At 36.4% G+C, this 19170-nt stretch overlaps 1 protein-coding gene across 1 annotated transcript; it reads right to left on the reverse strand.

Annotated features, from left to right (window-relative positions):
* Window positions 1–583: 583 nt before the first annotated feature.
* LOC104472041 (A-kinase anchor protein 6-like) lies at window positions 584–18937 on the reverse strand (the record flags this gene model as incomplete). The annotated part of the gene is made up of 3 exons (XM_010087576.1): window positions 584–747; window positions 2035–2131; window positions 18815–18937. Coding segments are annotated over 3 exons (384 nt in total), but the record flags the coding sequence as incomplete, so codon positions are not given.
* Window positions 18938–19170: the final 233 nt, after the last annotated feature.

A 19170-nucleotide genomic window follows, 5' to 3' on the forward strand; every position in this document is an offset into this window, starting at 1 on the left:
ACTGATGATAGGTGTTAATACCTTATTCTTAAAGCACTTCTGGTATTCAACACATGCACTATTATGGAGGACGTAAACTCAGAGCAAGAAGATTTGTGAAAAGGCATATGACCTTCTTCCCACTACAATGGCCATCCCCTAATTAAGCAATGCATCTGATAGTCATTAACAGGAATGAGATAATGAATCACTTTCTCTCTTCTTTGTTAATTTGCTGTAACCAAGCGGCTAATGGATGTCAGAGCTGAGTGATTGCACTGATTATAGTGATTTATAGTTGCAACAAAACAATTTAAAACCATTCTGATTATTCATGTTAAAGATGCTTTATGTTTTGTTTACTAAATGTTTTATGCTCCCCCTCATGCCCCTCTACACGCAATGAGACAGGTCTTCCTGGAAAACTTGAAAGTTCTAAGATTTTTTTATTGTTTCAGAGTAAGGCATTTCATTTTGTTCATTAAAAAAAAAGATTTTACCCAGTAGAAATGAAAAGCCTTAGGGTGGAAAGAAAACTTCAGTGCTGCCTAGTTCAAAAGAAGATGGAAATAAGAGGAAATAACGTAAACTTCAAGCCACTTACCTTAGGGCTCCCAGTCCCTTCCTCATTCTCTGCAGACACATCAGTAGCCAGTATCTCTGCTTTGATGATATCCAGAGCCCTAAGAATCCAGCTGTGTTGCCGTTTGATTTGCCTCTGTAGTTCCTTCCATTGACTTGCAATCATCTGCAGCATGTCCTTCAGTCCTTCTCCAAAATGAAGGGGAAAAAAGTAAAAGTTGTAAACTCAACTGCATCTTTAAATATTATTCTTGAGTCAAAGAATTAGCAGGATATTTAAAAGAATCAATGTAACAATAATTTTAAGGTATTTTCTCAGCAATAAATCCAAGCATTACTGTTGTTCACACTGCAAAACAATGCTATAAGGTCATAATGTTTCTTTTAGCCACCATTTAAAATTTTGATTATTTTTCAGATGACAATTTCAGGAAAAGGAAAATCCCACATAAACTGTGATTTCTGTGCAGTAGGAAAAGCTATGGTAAACTCACCCTTCAACATCTAGTCTCAAAACACTTCACAACATCTCAAAATGTTTAATCATCTTCCAAATGTATTTTTCTTACCTCCAACTCCTGTAAATACTTTCTGTAGTTTACACATTACCATTTTCTAAGTATATGTTGACTATGCACTACTCTTCTCTGCCATGGTTTCTATACCTTTTTGGAACTATACACAGAAGTAAACAATTTCCTATAGCTTTCACACTACACAGATCTGTCTGATGCTGTGAAACAATAGAGGCACAATGTATAACTTGATCAGAAAACGGTAGGCCAAAGGATAACTTCAACCTGGATGAAAAGCATGCTAAGTAGGCCAAAATTAAGATGGTATTCCATAGCAGTATATGCTTATTAAAACTGTATTATCATACAAGTCACGCAAACATCTAAAAATATAGGGGGTGGTGGGGACAGAGGAAGGGAAAGCAGCATCTCTCTCTCCCTCCCCTCGATTTAAGGCCTCTGCAGAAAAAGACAAGCCTAACCAAAAGAAAAAGGTATTTTTGATTTTGATCTATTCTTCATAAATATATTACAATCAATGTAAGAATTGGTTTAAATGTCAAAATAAAGCTTTAACAATGCAATTACCCATGCAGAGTATGTAAAAATATATATATATTTGAAATCCCAATTTATTATCTTAATGTTATTTCCATAGCACCTACATCAAAGAATGTGTCAGTGTGAAGTTTTCAGTGATGTGATTTCAATTGAAACTCAGCTGAGCAGCAAGACCAAAATAAAATGAACAGACTATTTGCAGGCAGTATTTCATTTTAAAAGTATCACTGCATTGTATGCAGTATATGAAACATTTATAAATCTTGAAGGTCAATCTGATAATGTAAATATTAATAATACATAAGGAAGTGAATATATGCAGTAATTTACAGCAATGCTTCTTCATTCTTTAATAGTCTGGAGACATAAAGACTTGCAATATTTCAGAAGGATTTACCTGATTTGTGAGATACAATAAGCTCAAGAAGTTGACGCCCTTCTTCTACCACTGCTTCTTTTAAAGCACAGTGGCTATCTACATTCAACTTAAAACTCTGAAAAAAAAATATAAAAAAAAAGAAACAGACTCAGTATCAGACATTGGAGAGGCAGTTACCATAAACCAGACGTACAAAATTACTTGCTGCTTTTTATCAAGAACCACATCCCCATTTACCCAATAGCCAAACTAATTTGTGATACTAAAAGCTATTGATATTTTGGATCTGGGCTCAAAATGTTTCCATTAGATCAGCAAAGTGCATCTGTGTTGAAACAGCTGACAAATCTAGAAATTCATTAGGTTTTATGAAAAGCCACAACCCGTAGGCTATATCTGGAGTAACCGTGTTCTATAAAATACACTAAATTTATGCCACCACATATGAGCTCTGTTTTTTTCAGATTTCTTTGAAATGTTGGTGATAGCACTATTTATGAAACCATAAAAAAATTACAGCATTGAATATATGGCCTTATGTGCACTCATACAAATCTATTAATATTGTGTTTCTGAGTTAACTCTTATCCGTTTTCAAAGAACAAATCAGACTGCTTTAGATCTCCGCATTCTTCATTTGCAAAGCAAGTATCTTTTCATCCTTTTTTGTACTAATATTTTTACTTATTTTTATTTACTTATTTTTAGTTTGCAAAGGACCTCTGATTTAACAGTGATTAAAATATTTTGTTTCTCTTTAAAAATTTATTTTTTATTTTTACAAATTGCATTAAAATCTGGTAATAGAGAGAGGAACGGGAAACATGATATGTTATGACATTTCATACATCACTGATAACTTGGATAAATTTGTGAATTATTTGACAGAGCTTCTCACTCATACTTGCGTGTAAGAAAGAGAAACAAAATGCAATAAAGAAAGGGGTAGTTGCTGTATTTAATCATAAATCATGGGCAGCCCTGAACACATACACACACGCAATTCTTGTTCTCTTTGAAATGTCTACAGAATGAATGAAAACAATACTTGACCCCTTGGAAGAAAAGAGTTTTGCCTTCTCTGGGGAATGACTTAACTGGCAGACATGAAAGGAGATTTTGCAAGTGCACATTTGTAGCTCCTGGTTTTTATAAAACTTATTTATGCTTCTTCAAATACTAGTGACCATGCTCGTACTGAAGTAGCAGACACCACAAAATACTCAAAACCCCTCATTTCTTAGGGAAGCCGATCATTTCCTGTTTTTCCTAACTCCTGTAGTCAGACTGATTGGCGTAGCAGAAAATAATATTGCCAGAACTGTAATAAAATGATGTTCTTTTACTGTACTTGTCATGGTTGAAAGAGGCATGTTGCTCAGACAGACTCTTAACAGTCTTTCAGGCAGCAGCGTACCTGACAGTTAGTGACAAAATGTTTTTGAGAATTCTCCATTCAAATAAAGAGCAATAAACAGGAATTTTGCTACCTTCAGCATTTTGTCTAGCCCAATTTTCCTTGTATAGGCATCTGAATATAATGTTTTGTACCAGCTGTTGAACAACTGGGTCAGCCAAGGGAAGTTAAAAAGGAAAAAGGATGCCTAGTTCATGTCTGGCTCTTTCTTAAATCTGGAGTTTTATGAACCCAGATCTAGAGGGTCTTTTTCCTTCATAAGAGCATGTCTGAACAAGCACTGACAATATTTAATTTACTGTTTACTTAAAACAGGCTTGTACTGAATAGTTTGTAATCACGCACTTCACAGGAAAGGCACTATGCGTGTGCCTCGCACAGCAAAAGAGAACCTAAAGGACCTGACAGTAGGTTGTGTAATTTCATATAATTGAAGTTGAGTATAGATGCAGCTGGATGTGGCAGTGTCTTGAGATGATGTGGATGTGTTTGATAGGAAAATTGGAAAAGATGAGGTATTCTTTTTCATTAGGAAAAAAAAAAAAAAGAGACTTGCTGTCCTAGAAAAGATTCATTTAACATAACACATCAGATACTACAATACAGCTTGATTTTCAGGTGCACCTATTAACCAGTAATAATGTTAACTGAAGAAGCAAAATATGATGAATAAAGATGGAGCCAAACTTTTGGGTTCTGACTAGCAATATTCTGCTTGTGCAAAATTCTGATTTTATGGATAAATTATGCATGGCACAAATACCGTGAACATACATGAAATTTAGCAGAAATAAACTCTTATCAGCACAGAGGCATTAAAAGGAGGGAACCATTCATATAAGTATAAACACAAACAGAAGCGAAGGAAATTGTCAGTTGAGGTAGTAAAGTATGAGCTTTGGCTTTAGAATTATACACATATATAATCTCTTACAGGTGGCAATTTCCTAAGAAAAAAAGAACAAATAGACAAGGAAGACTGAAGAGAATAGCCCTCAATCAGTGCATCAGTGCTCATGGTTCCTCATACCTGCATGGCTGAAAATGTGACATATGAAAAAGCCAGAGTTGAAGATATATTACATGTATATATCAATACATGAAGAAGTATTACACGTATATACAATGGAGAACGCAAATTTGCACAGCTAAAGATAAAATCAGACCAAATATTTGGAATGGAGGAGGGCCTTCAAACTGAGGTCCTCTCTCATCCTGGATATTTCCCACTCCCTACTGCTTACTTATGGCATTTGGAAAATTGTAACTCTAACAGCGTGTGACCCAGGTACTCTTCCCCCTCCTCCTCTGATCTTGATAATGAAAGGAGCCTTTGCATGTGAAGAGAGGAAAGAAGAGGAGGGAAGTCAATTAATCAAAGCCATTTTTCCAGACACATTTGCAGCTATGGAGCAGCCTAAACATCACACATGAGCACATATACGTTATGGAAAATGCATGTGCATTGGCCTGACAGCAGCTTTTTAAACAACACATTAATGTCATCCCTAGCACTGAGGTGTGTAAAACGTAGTTTACAAGCTGCAACAAGCAAAATTTCCTTATGAAATTCTCTGCACTTTTCCTAGTCACCATGCACCTCTATATAAATATCAACTGCTCTTATTTAGTGGGAAAGGAAAAGTGAGGCAGGAATCATGCAGTTTTATTAAAGCTACAGAACTGTAAATAAACAGGAATAAAGACTCCAAAAGTGTAAGTACAAAGCCCCAGGAGTGCTACCTTCTGTTGACTGCATGGGGCAAAGCAGCCCAGCCTTCACAAAATGAAGCTGTCCCCTGACTTTTAGGAAACTGATTTGATTCATCAGACAACAATACTGCAGAACCTCTATGGGGGAAAAAGCAGCACCTGCTGATCTATACTCTAAAAATAAGAGAGCACTTTTCCAGCACATAATAATCTCTCCCTCTCAGTTTATTTGTCTGGGGATGAGAAAAATTATTTGAAAAAATATTTATTTTAAGTTCCCCTGAGGTTTTATTTTATGGCTGTAGATACTTAAATTTAGGAAACTTCTACTGAGTAGGTATCTTACAGTATATACTTACAAAGCTCGGATATGTGATTTTTCACTGTTTTGCAACCCTCTGTACTTTGCAAATACCTGTTATTCAGTAAAACACAAGCTGGGTCTTGACCTATTCATATCTGCAGTACAGACAGTCAAATATTAAATATTTTTGTTTCCAGAGGCACACAGACTTTGTATAAGCATGTACTTTTTTTAAGTCATGATGCGTCCAACTAATTATTTCCAGTGTACTTTGTGTCTCTGAAGCACAAATAAGCAACTAGGTATCATGAACCTACAATGTATACATAAACACAGATTAGTTTAAACAACACAGCAGTTTATACCTATTGCCAGATTAAGATGCCATATGAAAAGAAATATTTTGTCAGTCAATCATACTATTAGCATGTGCAGTGCACTGGGGTACCCTTGAGACCTAATTTTCTTGAGGTTAATTTTTCATGTGTTTAAATACCTCTGAGAAAAATATCACTGCTTCTGGGGCATTTACTTTTTAGAGCAATGGTGCATACAATTAAAATTATCAAAGTGACTTATGATTTTACAATTTGAAATTGAAAGATTAATTTAAAATTTCCTAATAGTCATTTGCATTTTTGGAGAAAACCACAATGTTACTAAAATATGGACTTCTATATTTAGGTATAGTTGAATGCATATTTTGGCTAAGAATGTAGCACTTTTAATTATAACACTCACTGTGACAGATATAATTCAATTGTGAAATTCAGAGTGATGAGAACAGTTTCTGGTAAAAAAGAAATGGGTTTCTCTGAGACAGTCTTAGAAGGATAACCAAATTCCCACAAATATTATCAGCAATATCAAGTTTTGGATAGGTAAACAGTTACAACATACAGTAAATTTCTAAGAAAATGGAGAAAAAAAATGTGTCACTTATTTATAAAATATATGCTATATACCAATAATCTCCAGGAAAAATAAATGCTGAAAATTTGATTTTTTTTTCAATTACCACATTTCATTTCTCTTAAAGGGAAAATGACTTAAAACAGTTTCTGAAAATGTATTCGTATATTATTAGTATACAGTTACTTTTGCAACTGTATTGCTCCTAGCATAGTTACCTCCCAATAGCTCACTATGACAAAATACCAAGATACTAAGTAGAGAATTCAGCATTTGGTTATGGAAAGGTAGCTGTCTATTTTTTTTTTTCCTGAGGAGTTCTGACCACACAGAAAGTCTCTGTTTGGTCACTGCTTGGTATTTACATACTTGAGTTAATAACCTAATAAGCCATGTAATAATGTAGTAGTATTTTCATACTCCTGAACACTACCTAACAATGACATTCAGTAAATCAAAAAAATAACTACCATGTAAGCTTCCCTTCTATTAACGTGGAAATGGTCATATATTTAGCATTCTAGCAACATAATACTAAGTACATAATTAATTGGTCAATTGTTATATGAAACTGATATTCATATGCAATTTGTACATGGAAAAAAAGATCCTATCTTCTAAGAAACAGTGCATTTTACACGTTACATCTACAAATATATCATCAAACTATTTGACTTTTTAACGATTGGGAAATATCTTATTTAGGAAAGCCTAGCATTTTTCATCAGAGACGTAAAGCCTGCTTAGTATTAACAGTCACTAGGATGGTTTTCCTGGGAATTCAATGTTACAGAACACAAGCACTGTGGAAATGCTTTATGCAGCTCCATAGTCAAGTCTGATTTTTACCACAATAACATAGAATCTACCTTTGCTTTTTAAGGAGGACACGGTGAATCCTCTTCTGAAGCTGTAGCACCCAGTAAGGGTCCTTTTCTTCTCTCCCTGAGACTGAGAACATACCCTCCCTATAGCAATGATGGCCAAGGGGCCAATTATCACCAGCTGCTAAAGCAAATCTCTAATGCCTAATACAATATGACCGTCATTTTTCTTAGATGAACCACGTTACTTCTTTCTGTAACCAATGGGAGCTGTTAGATATATTTTAAGATTGAATAGCTAGTGGAAAGTAGATGTGGTCTTGTACCTCCTGCAACAATGAGAAAGCTCTAAAAGCAATTAATTTCTTGGGTTTGTCTGGAGGTAATTCCATCCACTGGCATCTGCAGGCAGATAAAAATGGGCAAAATAACAATATCACTGTCTATGTTGATTTACAGTATCAGATTATAATCTAAAATGCCTTTAAAATTGACATAAAACTGATCTGGCAACCTCACTACTGAAATCCCATAACAATAATTTCATGCTGGCATTGTGCCACCGTAGGTGTAGATCAAATGTAAGGTGGTTTGACTGCTCAGACAACTTCTCTGTGTAAGTTTATCACTCATTTAAACATAATATTAACTGAACATTCTGAGTTCAAAATATTTAGTAATGAGATAATGATAGCAACCCCAGGAATTATTTTACCTCGTGATCACTAATACGCATTCTCCACCTTTCACTTGATCTGAATGTACTTTTTGCCTGGGAGGACCAAGCACAGTTATAAATAGACAAACTGGTAGGAGTTTAGTGAAGAGCAAACAAAATATGCTGAAAGGTGGGAATGGTGGAAGATTACAAGAAATAAACAAGACTGATTAAATGACGATTAAGAGAAAGGGCCAATATTATCTAAGTATATTCCATGAATCTGAACACCAAGCAGACAGAAGACTTATTAGCATAGTACAGTATCAGAGGGTATAGTAGATGGGACTAATGGAATTAAATTAAGAAAGAGAAAATTTAAAATAAATACCAGTGAAATTTCCCTGAAAAGTCAGATCTATTAGATTGTGTAAAAATCTCCTAAGGAAAACAGTGAAAACCCTGATCCCCTGAGATCTTTACGTCTAGACTGGATAAAAATGCAGGAGTAAGGACTGCAATGTAACGTGCTGACAGAGCACTACCCTAGATCTCTCACATGCCACAGAATTTATGATGGGCCAGCAAAACTAAATACAAGGGGGCAGGTTCTACCCCAGTAGTCCTACACTAATTCATAATTTTGTAAAACCACCTCACTCTTTTCTTCTCTGTCACAGCTTCTGCCATTCCAGTATTAGGCAATCAATGTTTTTTCCCTTTGTTACCTCTTAAACATGAATAGCACAATCTTCCTCACATTAAATACTTCAGGTCCCCCAGTTTCCGCTTCTTATTCCTCACTGTGCTAGTCACCTCTTAGGTAATTTAGCCAAATTTTGAATGCATAATTTTATATGTGAAGAAAAGGTACAGTTAGCCCAACTCTCCAGGAAGCCAATTTTGCAGATTTCGACTAGAAGGCATAGAAGTTATTTTTCCAAATGTTTCGTATTTCAAACTCACATAAATTCTGCTGCCAACTCTAATTTCTTTTTTGTGTTTCCCCACATAAACCTCTCTTTGCTTTTGCCTGTTTAAAAATTTTACATTGTTTAAAGAAAAAAAAAAAAAAGTCAATGTGAGGCTTCCTAAATTGAATCTCAGTTTGTTTATTATCAAGAGACAACAAGGGATGGAAGAACACAGGCAGGAAAGCACACGGGCAAAATAGCTACACAATGAAACAACTGTTAACTTGCCATAAGCATGGTGAACTGCACATTCAGTCCATCATATATACCTGTCCTTGATCATTTTTTGTCATAAGATACTCAGTAAATAATCTGCAGAAATCACAGTTTTCTGACTCCTGGTAGATAATACCAAAACAACACTTGTCTGCCTGATCTTACATGTTTCTAGGTACACTTCTTCCACCTGGAGACCCACTGCGCCCAAAAGCTATTTCATCAAAATATGCCTAAGTTGTACTGTCCTACCATATGCCACCCAAGAGAAAAGCGCTTTCCAACCCAAAGATAAATTCACGGCGCAGAGAAGCCTTGGCAATTATGGAGTTACTACGGGAGAAAAAAAATATATTATCTAAATATAAATTTACTAACTTTCAGACCAAAAAGCACTCACTGGCACAAAATAACACTATGTAGTTTTAGAACAATCCTTGAGGGATTTTAGTTGTAATAAAATTTCAGGGGAATATGAGTGAGATGTAATTTGCTTTTTACATACATACAGATGTAAGGTTTTATGCAATTTAAAGGTGAACTAAAATGTCTCCTTAACATAACATATCTAATAAACTGAGATCTCAAATTATTAACCCAATTCATTTGTAGAATTAAGAAACGAAAAAAAAATAAAAAAAACCCAAACCATAGGAGATGCAAAGGAAAACATTTACCAATCAAGACCTCTATTCATGCCCTGAATTTTCTATATTTCTGCTGAAAGCTTTGGCATTGCAAACACCAAAACACAGACAGCGACTGTATTACTTCTAGTACTCAAAGTGTGAATGATATTATGCCTCTGACAGACATCGCACAGAACTCACGGGAGTGGACCATAGCTCTTGTCAGGTAAGTAAAAGCAAATATAGTTTGAATGTTGCTGAAAGTGTGCTTGTTTGTCCTTTGAAATCCTAGCATTATATTCTCTCAATTATTTACAATCTCCAAATTTTTAAAAAATAAATTTCATTTCACTTTGAAAAACAAATGACAGACTACAGATCTATATTGATCATACCAGCATACTAAAATTCCAAGCAATAGCATTACATTTTAATAGACATAAAATTTACAATTTAGGGCTAAAAAAATAATCAGAGGGCTGGAGCACCTCCTGTATGAGGACAGGCTGAGAGAGTTGGGGTTGTTCAGCCCGGAGAAGAGAAGGCTCTGGGAAGACCTTATAGCACACTTCCAGAACTTAAAGGGGGCCTACAAGAGAGATGGGGAGGGACTTTTTACAACGGCATGTAGTGACAGGATGAGGGGTAATGGTTTTAAGCTGAAAGAGATTCGAATTAGACATTAGGAAGAAATATGTGAGGGTGGTGAGGCACTGGAACAGGTTGCCCAGGGAAGCCGTGGATGCCCCATCCCTGGAGGTGTTCAAGGCCAGGCTGGATGAGGCTTTGAGCAACCTGGGCTAGTGGAGGGTGTCCCTGCCCATGGCAGGGGGGTTGGAACTAGACAATCTCTAGGGGCCATTCCAATCCAAATCATTCTATGATTCAATTAACGTATTTCCTATATAATCATTATGAAATTTATTAATAAAATAAACATTACATTCAAATCACATTTTTAAAGGTGTTTCAAAAGTTGTTACAGTGATAAATTAGTGCAAAGAGTATGATCAAGTCATCATTCAAAGAGTGGTTATTCTGCAATTGCTATAAAGCTTCTAAGTCAGAACTCATGTGAAATGCTTTTTTACTGAAAATTTTTGATCAAGTTACTTCAAAACATTTTATAATGGCAGTTTGATTTCATTATATTATTACAGGCACTGCATCCCCTGCATGCAAACAATTTCTTCTGCAGGCACACCAAGGACTCAGTGGAATTTCCAACTTTCACCACTCAAACTTACAGTATCTGTGTTTTGGGACACCTCAGCACCCAAGAGTTTTACTGTTTGGGGTGGTGAGACTTGAGAGGGGATGAACATTTGCAATACTGCCTTGTTCAGCTTCACCCACAGGTGTAAATGAATTTAAACATTTCCCAAAGTCTGAACAATCTGGGTTTTAATGTGCTCTATGTTAGCGTTTGGCCTTGTTTTCGAAGAAAACTGCATCAGGTATTTAATGCACACTCAGAGGAACACACCACACTCTACATTCTTGTATGACCTTATGGGAAACAACTTCAGATCAAGCACAGATTGGTCAGGACAACAGTACTAGGATTAGCAGCGTATATACCTGGATTTTATCTTATATATCTGATTTTTTTCCTCTTATTTCATCACCTAAAAACTCACAGAAATTCAAAAGAACAACCCAAACAGTTTAGAAACCTCTAATTTTCCCACTGCCAGCAACCATACAGTCTCTGGCCCCAGACTATAACACAGGTACAGCCAAATGTATCAAATGACAAGAACATCTCCTTTTCATATTCTCAGGAACTTTAACTCAAGAAACAGAAAAAGTTACATAGAGGTTACTGTGTTTACAGATTTTAAAAGCTGAATAATAGTCACAATTGACAATAAACATGCATTCCCTTTGTTTAAGGTTGATGTCTTACTTCCTATTAAGTCCTTTTATTTGCCTGTGTTATTTGAAATCTGCTGGGTTTAATCTATATCTCTGATTAGTATGTTCTGCAGAGTAATTCATATACAAAAGGACATACATTCAGGAACCCATGCATACCCAAAATACCTTAAAGATAACAGCATAAAATTCAGACTAACAATAGACTAAACAGATTCAAAGCAAAGTCCTCAGAGAAGCAAGAGATTACTCCACTCATGGTGCTCAGACTCTTTAGCACTATCATCCTGCAGATACTAATATGTATTTTGAGGAAAAAATCTAAATTGGCTGTCATGGTCACTGGAAATGCCCGTATAGCAAAAGCACAGTACATAACTTAGCCATTTTAAAGGCTTTAATACCTTGAATAAAATTCCTGTTACCACTGCTACCACAAAGACAGCCCATAGATTAGCCCAAGGCATGTGTGTTTAACCTTATTTTCAATGAGAACAGGTATTTAATACTTCTCTAAACTGACATTTTTCAGAAAATGAGATTTTCCAGGGAGATGAGAATGATTTTTTTTTCAGACATAGCAGACTTGTTACAAACAGACAATCAGTTATCATGAGATATCACAGAAGCATCATTACTTCATCAATACAATCTCTTAAATGTGAAAATACAATCTATTTTCTGTATGAAAGCATTTGCTGTTTACAGCTAAGAAAGTGCTGAGCCATGATGTGCCCAGAAACATTTATACTGGACACAAAAAAAATCTTTTCATAACAAAACTCTCAAAACTCCCATATCTTAAGAAGAATTTGATTTTGGAATAGAGATGACATCTAAACTTCCTGTACAGAAGAGAGTAAATACTTGCATGAATCAACTTGTACAGTTTCTTTTGAAATACTAGTGATACTTTATCACTTTTAAGACTGTAGCATATACTGTAAATATGGTGACTGAGAATGTTAATATAATGAAACAATTCTGATCTAAAAAGCACTTTAATAGGGCACAAGGTTTGCGACTAAATCGAGGTAAAAATTACAGACAGGGATCCCACTACTTACTAGAAAAGAAAACCAAGAAATTATGATTCATGGAAATGATCATTTAGCATATCCAGATAACACTTCGTAGTGCAATGACTCCCCGCAATCTTAGCCATTTGTACTTTCTACAGAACTGCTTTTCCCTGTTTCAAGTAAACAGAACATATATTTTTTCTTAAAAAAAAAACAGCAAACAAATAACCCTGGTGTGAACAATTCTTTTCAAGGAGGCCATCCTCCTCCATTCTTTCTATGAGCGATAAACAATGTGCAATCTGGAAAAACAGGAAACCATGGACTACCGTCTTTTCTAAGGATATCTTATGTCCACAGTTACAGTGAGAGTAAAGTGAAATATTGAGAGAAGCCCTGCAGAGAAGGACTTGGGGGTACTGCTGGGTGAAAAGCTGAACATGACCCAGCAATGTGAGCTCGCAGCCCAAAAAGCCAATTGTATCTCAGGCTGCATCAAAAGAAGCGTGACCAGCAGGTTGAGGGAAGTGATTCTCCCCCTCTACTCTGCTCTCATGAGACCCCACCTGCAGTACTGCATCCAGCTCTGGAGTCCTCAGCATAGGAAAGACATGGACCTGTTGGAGTGAGTCCAGAGGAGGGCCAGGAAGATTATAAGATGGCTGGAACACCTCCGCTATGAGGACAGGCTGAGAGTTGGGGTTGTTCAGCCTGGAGAAGAGAAGGCTCTGGGGAGACCTTACAGCAGACTTCCAGTACTTAAAGAGGGAAAGAAAGATGGAGACAAACTTTTTAGCAGGGCCTGTTGCGATAGGCGAAGGGGTAATGGTTTTAAACTAAAAGAGGGTAGATTTAGACTAGATACAAGGAAGATTTTTTTTACAATGAGGGTGGTGAAACACTGAAACAGGTTGCCCAGAGAGGCGGTAGATGTGCCCCATGCCTGGAAACATTCAAGGTCAGGTTGGATGCAGCTACGAGTAACCTGATCTAGTTGAAGATGTTCCTGCTCATTGCAGGAAGCGGTGGACTAGAAGAGCTTTAAAGGTCCCTTCTAACCCAAACTGTTCTATGATTCTATTCTTTGCTCACCTCCAAACTGCAAATTTAAATGTAGGAAGGTTACAGCCACATTCTTACTCAAAAGGGCAAAAGGCAACAGCAACTTTGAATAAAAGTACATCATCATGGGAACCTCTGACCATTCCTTAGCTGGTTTTGAAGAAAAAATGCAAAATCTAGCATTACTCACTTTCTCTCTTCTACGTTCCCTGTACTCAAGATCTCGGAATTTTAATCTTATGGAAATTCTGAGAAGTAAGATTGTTAGGACAAAAATGCCTGACTACCAGTTCCAAACTTCTATGAAGACCTTTCCTTAACTAATTTTATCTCTACTCAAACCTATTGTTTGTCAACACCTACTAATAATGCAAGAAGGATTTTAAAAGTTCCATCAAACAAGTTTAAAATTTTTCATTTGTAGGTTTCCATTTAAAAGTCTTGTATTATCTAGCTCTGACACGATACAGAAATTACTTTGTCCAAAAGACCTAAGAGCACACCACAGTAAGGTGCACAACTAGGAATTGTGCAGCAACAAGAAAACAGAGTACTGTGTCAACAACAAAGGGAAAAGTAAAGACTACAGAAGTCCCAGGCCTTAGCAAATACATATAGCGTGTTTCACCTAAACCTTTTCCACATTTGCTAGCTTCCTTCTTTACTGTGCTAAAAAAAATGTATCTTTTGGGGTCAGGGATAAAGAGTGGTAAAATATCTATCTTCAGAACTAAAATGGTCAAGAGCAACATGGTGAATTCTTATTTGCTGAGCTGGTAAGAAAGCCTGTTTGGTTTCACAAGCACAGCAGTACAATCTAGACAGATGCTTTTAGTTCACAAGCTGCCTTCAGGATACTGTTTTTGATGAAAACTGATTTGCATACCACCAAGTCTATGCTTGGAGCCTGCTAGTAGCTGATTTTGATCAGGGTGCCAATGGGCAAGAATCAGTGTAACAGAAAAGAAGAGTTTCAAAAGATAAAGGGAATCAGAAACCATTTTTAGAAGTTCCTTTTTGGTCAGGTCAATGAAGCTATCTTTCATTAGGAAGTGATTTGAGCCTAATCGTTCACAAAGTTCAAAACCTGCCTCACTTCTAGCAGGGCTGACTGAGGCTTTTGTGGCAAAGTAGATTTCTGCTGAAAAACACCCCTGTTTTATGAAAACATCAGTGTTTTCAACATCTGCTGTCTTGGGTGGCTGCCTACAGGAGTGCCAGAAGTTCAAGTGGTGGCAGCTCCATGTCAGCCCTCCCATATGAATGGGAAGCACACACTTCCCAAATCAGTTTCACCGATGTTGCTCAGTTGTGAAGACCCATAAAATTGAAGGAATAATTTCAGTCACTATTCCAGGGGCTATCTGAGAGCATTTTCATTGATAGCTTTGTGCTTTGGTGTTATCTAAAATGAAGTATATAGGAACTTCTGTTTTATGGAAAATCAGGGAGCTAGGTTTTAAAATTTGCAATGAAAACTGTCCTCCAAGCTGTAAACTATTTTGGCACGCCTTATTTCCAATGTAGACTATCTTTCAATTTGTAGGAAAAAAAAAAATCATACTGTTTACCAAACCATATGGCTACTCATCATGACAAAACCTATGGAGTTTAAGTTGTAATTTTGATTTAAGAATTAAATTACAATTTGTCCTACAGTTAATAATTATAACCATCATGTATATGCTCACCAGGGCTCTGTATGTGTGCACACCCTGTGCACTTATTCATTAATTCCCTGGGTGGCCCACGAACTCCCCAGCTAGTATCTGTACAGATGAGACAATGGGCTGACTGGGAACAATGCACCAACCTGAGGAGAGGCAACTGCCTTGACACCTTCACAACAAAGTGCTTCACTATTTGTGTCAGGAGGTCGCCAGGTGGGACCTTCAGGTGGTCACAAAGATTCCTGCAGGCAGCTCTTGCTGGGCCAAGAGCAATAGAGAGACACTACTTGTATGCTTCAAAGTGCTGATAAACATCCTGGATGGAAAATCTTGGATGGAAAATCTTGAATAGAAAATCTTGACAGTTCAGGTATAAGTATTAACCAGAACAATAGTTTGGGGAGTTCTATCAACTTAAGCTGAAGATGTCATTGCAAGGACCCTTGTAATGGAGACTTGCAGTGCCATCCTGTTCTAGAGATTTGACACCCCATGTGGGCATTACCTTATGCAGAGTCTAATAAGTTAGTGCTGTAGGCTTTTTGTGGTGGTTTTTGATTTTTTTTAAAAAAAAGATGTGCTCCTTAAGTGTCTGTGCCACACCATTTCTCAAAGTCTCAAAGATGCAGAAAAGCAAGGCTGAGTGAGGAGAGACTTTAAAATTCAATCTTTTATCAATCATTTACACATTGGGACCCTAAAATGATAGTCAACAATTGTACATACGGGAAAAGTTGCAGGATGTTCACAACCTTGTCCTTGTGTCCTCTTCAAGACATTTCCCAGACAATAATGAGAAAGGAACAAGTACATTTTTATGTTTTCCTGCTCCCATATTTTCTTTTCTTAGATTTTGACAGCAGAGACTCAATTCATGAATGCAAAATATTGTGTCTTTATGGCACTACTTTCGTTATTGCAACAAACATATCTCCAAGAAAACAATATCGCAGGTGGTGAAATTGATAATTTGTGCCAAAGGCTAAGGCCTTGTCTCTACTAATAAAAATAAAAATACTAATCTACACAGAGCTTTCACTCCTCCTACAACCAGAAAATCTGCACCAGTGAGGAATCAGAGTTATCAGGTTTGCTAGCACAGGTGCAGTATATAGGAAAGAACCAACACATTTTCATTCATTTCCAAGTTAGTTTGCTGCTGGTGTCTGTACCATGAACCCATAAGTCTGGAGCCTAATATAACATGCTAAGCTCCCTTTAGTTCAACAAATCTTAGGTGAGTCTGACAGCATGTATTACCTGACTGGCAAAAGAAGAAAATGAGCTGTGTAAGCACCCTCACAAAGACCTTGATCACCATTGTCTTACAATGCTCAATCAAGGGAAATATGAACAGTGAGCTTAATGTGAATGGAAGTTCATATACTTCTGTTTAAACACAGATTAGGATTTCTGTCAGATAAATGCCACTGAAAAGCTGACAATCTAATTAATACAAATAACTATCTTCCCCACTATAAAAATGCTCTGTATTTTAATAATTCAGTTCTGCTCTGTAGAAACAAACATGATAGCATATGTTTTCTGAAATCCAAAAAGAAAAGTCACAGTTACTTTTTTTCAGGTTGTGCAATGATTTTTTAACTGGTTATATATGCCATAAAAATAAATACAGTATCATCAAATTGAAACTGAACTGTTCTTTAGACATTTCATTTCTTCACAGAGGTAAAGAAGAAAAACCATCTTGTTCCATCATACAGTCATCCTGAAACTGTACAAAGATTTTCGTACCCCAAAGATATGCAGAGATACACAGAGTACAGCTGGGAGCCTAAGTACTTCCCAGGGAAGAGGGAATTTGTGCAGGTGCCCACATACCCATTTAGTCTGAGTACTTCTAGCAATGAAGGAGTTGCCTCTGGGCTACTAGTCCACATTCCAGTCTGACAGATGGTTTCTGCCTCACATCCCACAGAACCACAATGCAAAGTTGGAAGTAATTTGCCTGCGAAATATCTACTGTGCTCCTCCCCACAGAAAAAGGGGGAAAAGAAACTGACTGTGACAGAGACACAGCCTGTGACTGCCCCGTTCCTGGAATATTTCTTTTTATCCAGTCAAGAGTGAAAATTGCAAGTCTACTCATAAAAATCTCTCAAAAAGTTTCATGTTGCAAAGTAAGAGGAAAATAAATTGAAATGACCAATGCATCTTCTGGGGTCTGATCTCACGATGTGCTCTGTATCTTCAGAGACTCACTCTGCCAAAAAATCCAAAATCTGTGACATAAGGCAAAAAAGCACTGTCTTCGTACTGCAATTGATAGACTACCACCATGGGCATTTAATCTAGTGGCTGCCCATAGGTGCTACTACAACAGAAATGTTTAAGAATGAAAGATACAAAAGAGTTTTCTGTATAGCTGAAATTCTGAAGGCAGTTGTCAGTTCAGGTATAATTGTATATGTGGTTAATGTATACTTAATTAATTTAATAATGGCCACTCCAGTATTACGGTAGGGATTGGGATGACATTTTTTCCTGTAATGCATCACATGACTTCCTGGGACTGTCAAATAATTTTTCACCATCAGATTACCAGGGACTGGAAATGAGACTGAGCTTTGGGGGTTGACGCTCTGATGTGGGTTCTGCTAACGTACTGTTTTACCTAGCTGGGCGTCTAGGTCATTCACTCAGAATAGTGCCATCACCAGGTTTCTTCCAGTTCATACTGGCAATAACCTAAGTTTTTGGATTAATTTTCCCTTTTTTTTTTTTTCCTTTTTTACTAGATAGAGTAGTTTACCTATTAAGATACTTTCCCATTGAACAGCATACATAGATCTCTACTCTCTATCCACAGCCTAAAATTTTGCTTTTGAGAACTTAATGTCTGGTTTAATTCAGGTCTTTGTTTCGCCTCCTCATAACCAGAAACAGCACTTGGAAGAATTCAGTGAAAGTCTCCTGAGGTTTATCAAATATTTCTCAATCTATAATTCTAGACTGTAATACATTCAGAAGATTATTCATCCAAGTGTTTTCTACTTCCACCCAATGTTTTACTTTTTTGCACAAGAACAAGGTTAGCGACAATTGTATTCGTTACATGACAGAAATGACGCCAAATAGAATGATTGAAATAATCATTTCAAATATTTTAAATTACTCTGTACTATGTTAAAACTGTGGAAAAGAGAGTAAGAGTTCCTTACTAGTAAGAGTTTTGTTAATGTTACAATGTAGTCAAAATCCTAGTATGATCAGTAGAAAAACATTACCCTTTCTCCTGTTGCTATCGCCATTTTTTTCTGTTTTGGAGGCAATTTCTGAATTGCAATGTAATTCTGGCTTTTAATTTAATTTCTAAAAGCTATCAGTACATATTTCAAATACAGAAAATAATTTGTTGGTATTTTCATTAAACTGCAGTTCTGAAAATCTTACAATAAAATATAGATGCACACAAGTAATTAAATAATAATAATCAAATAAAAAGCACAGCAGAACACTTCAATTGCTGATAGCAATCATAGTATAATTTTGTCCTACCAAGTGCGTCTCCAGGTACAGTTTAAGGCTGTCTGTCTCTGCTTTAGGAGGAGTCCAATTCTCTGTTGTTTCCATGGCTTCATTTAACCAGTGAATGAATTCATCCAGCTTGCTTACAAAACCCTTACCAGATAAGAAAAAAGAAAGAACAAGAAAAGTATATTTGTTAGTAAAATAGCAATCTGAAAAATGTATGCTCAATATTTTTTTTAAACCAGGAGAATATTGTGCAGTAAAATTTTGCCTTTTACAAGCATGCAAAGAAAAAAACAATTAGCAAGTGGCCTTCTAGTAAATGAGGAGCAGAAGAGTCTTTCTGGGGATAAAATAAGGTGACATTTTGGGAAAGGACAATG

The sequence above is a fragment of the Pterocles gutturalis genome, unplaced genomic scaffold (genome assembly GCF_000699245.1).
Source record: "Pterocles gutturalis isolate BGI_N339 unplaced genomic scaffold, ASM69924v1 scaffold19111, whole genome shotgun sequence".
In the NCBI taxonomy this organism is placed as follows: domain Eukaryota; kingdom Metazoa; phylum Chordata; class Aves; order Pterocliformes; family Pteroclidae; genus Pterocles; species Pterocles gutturalis.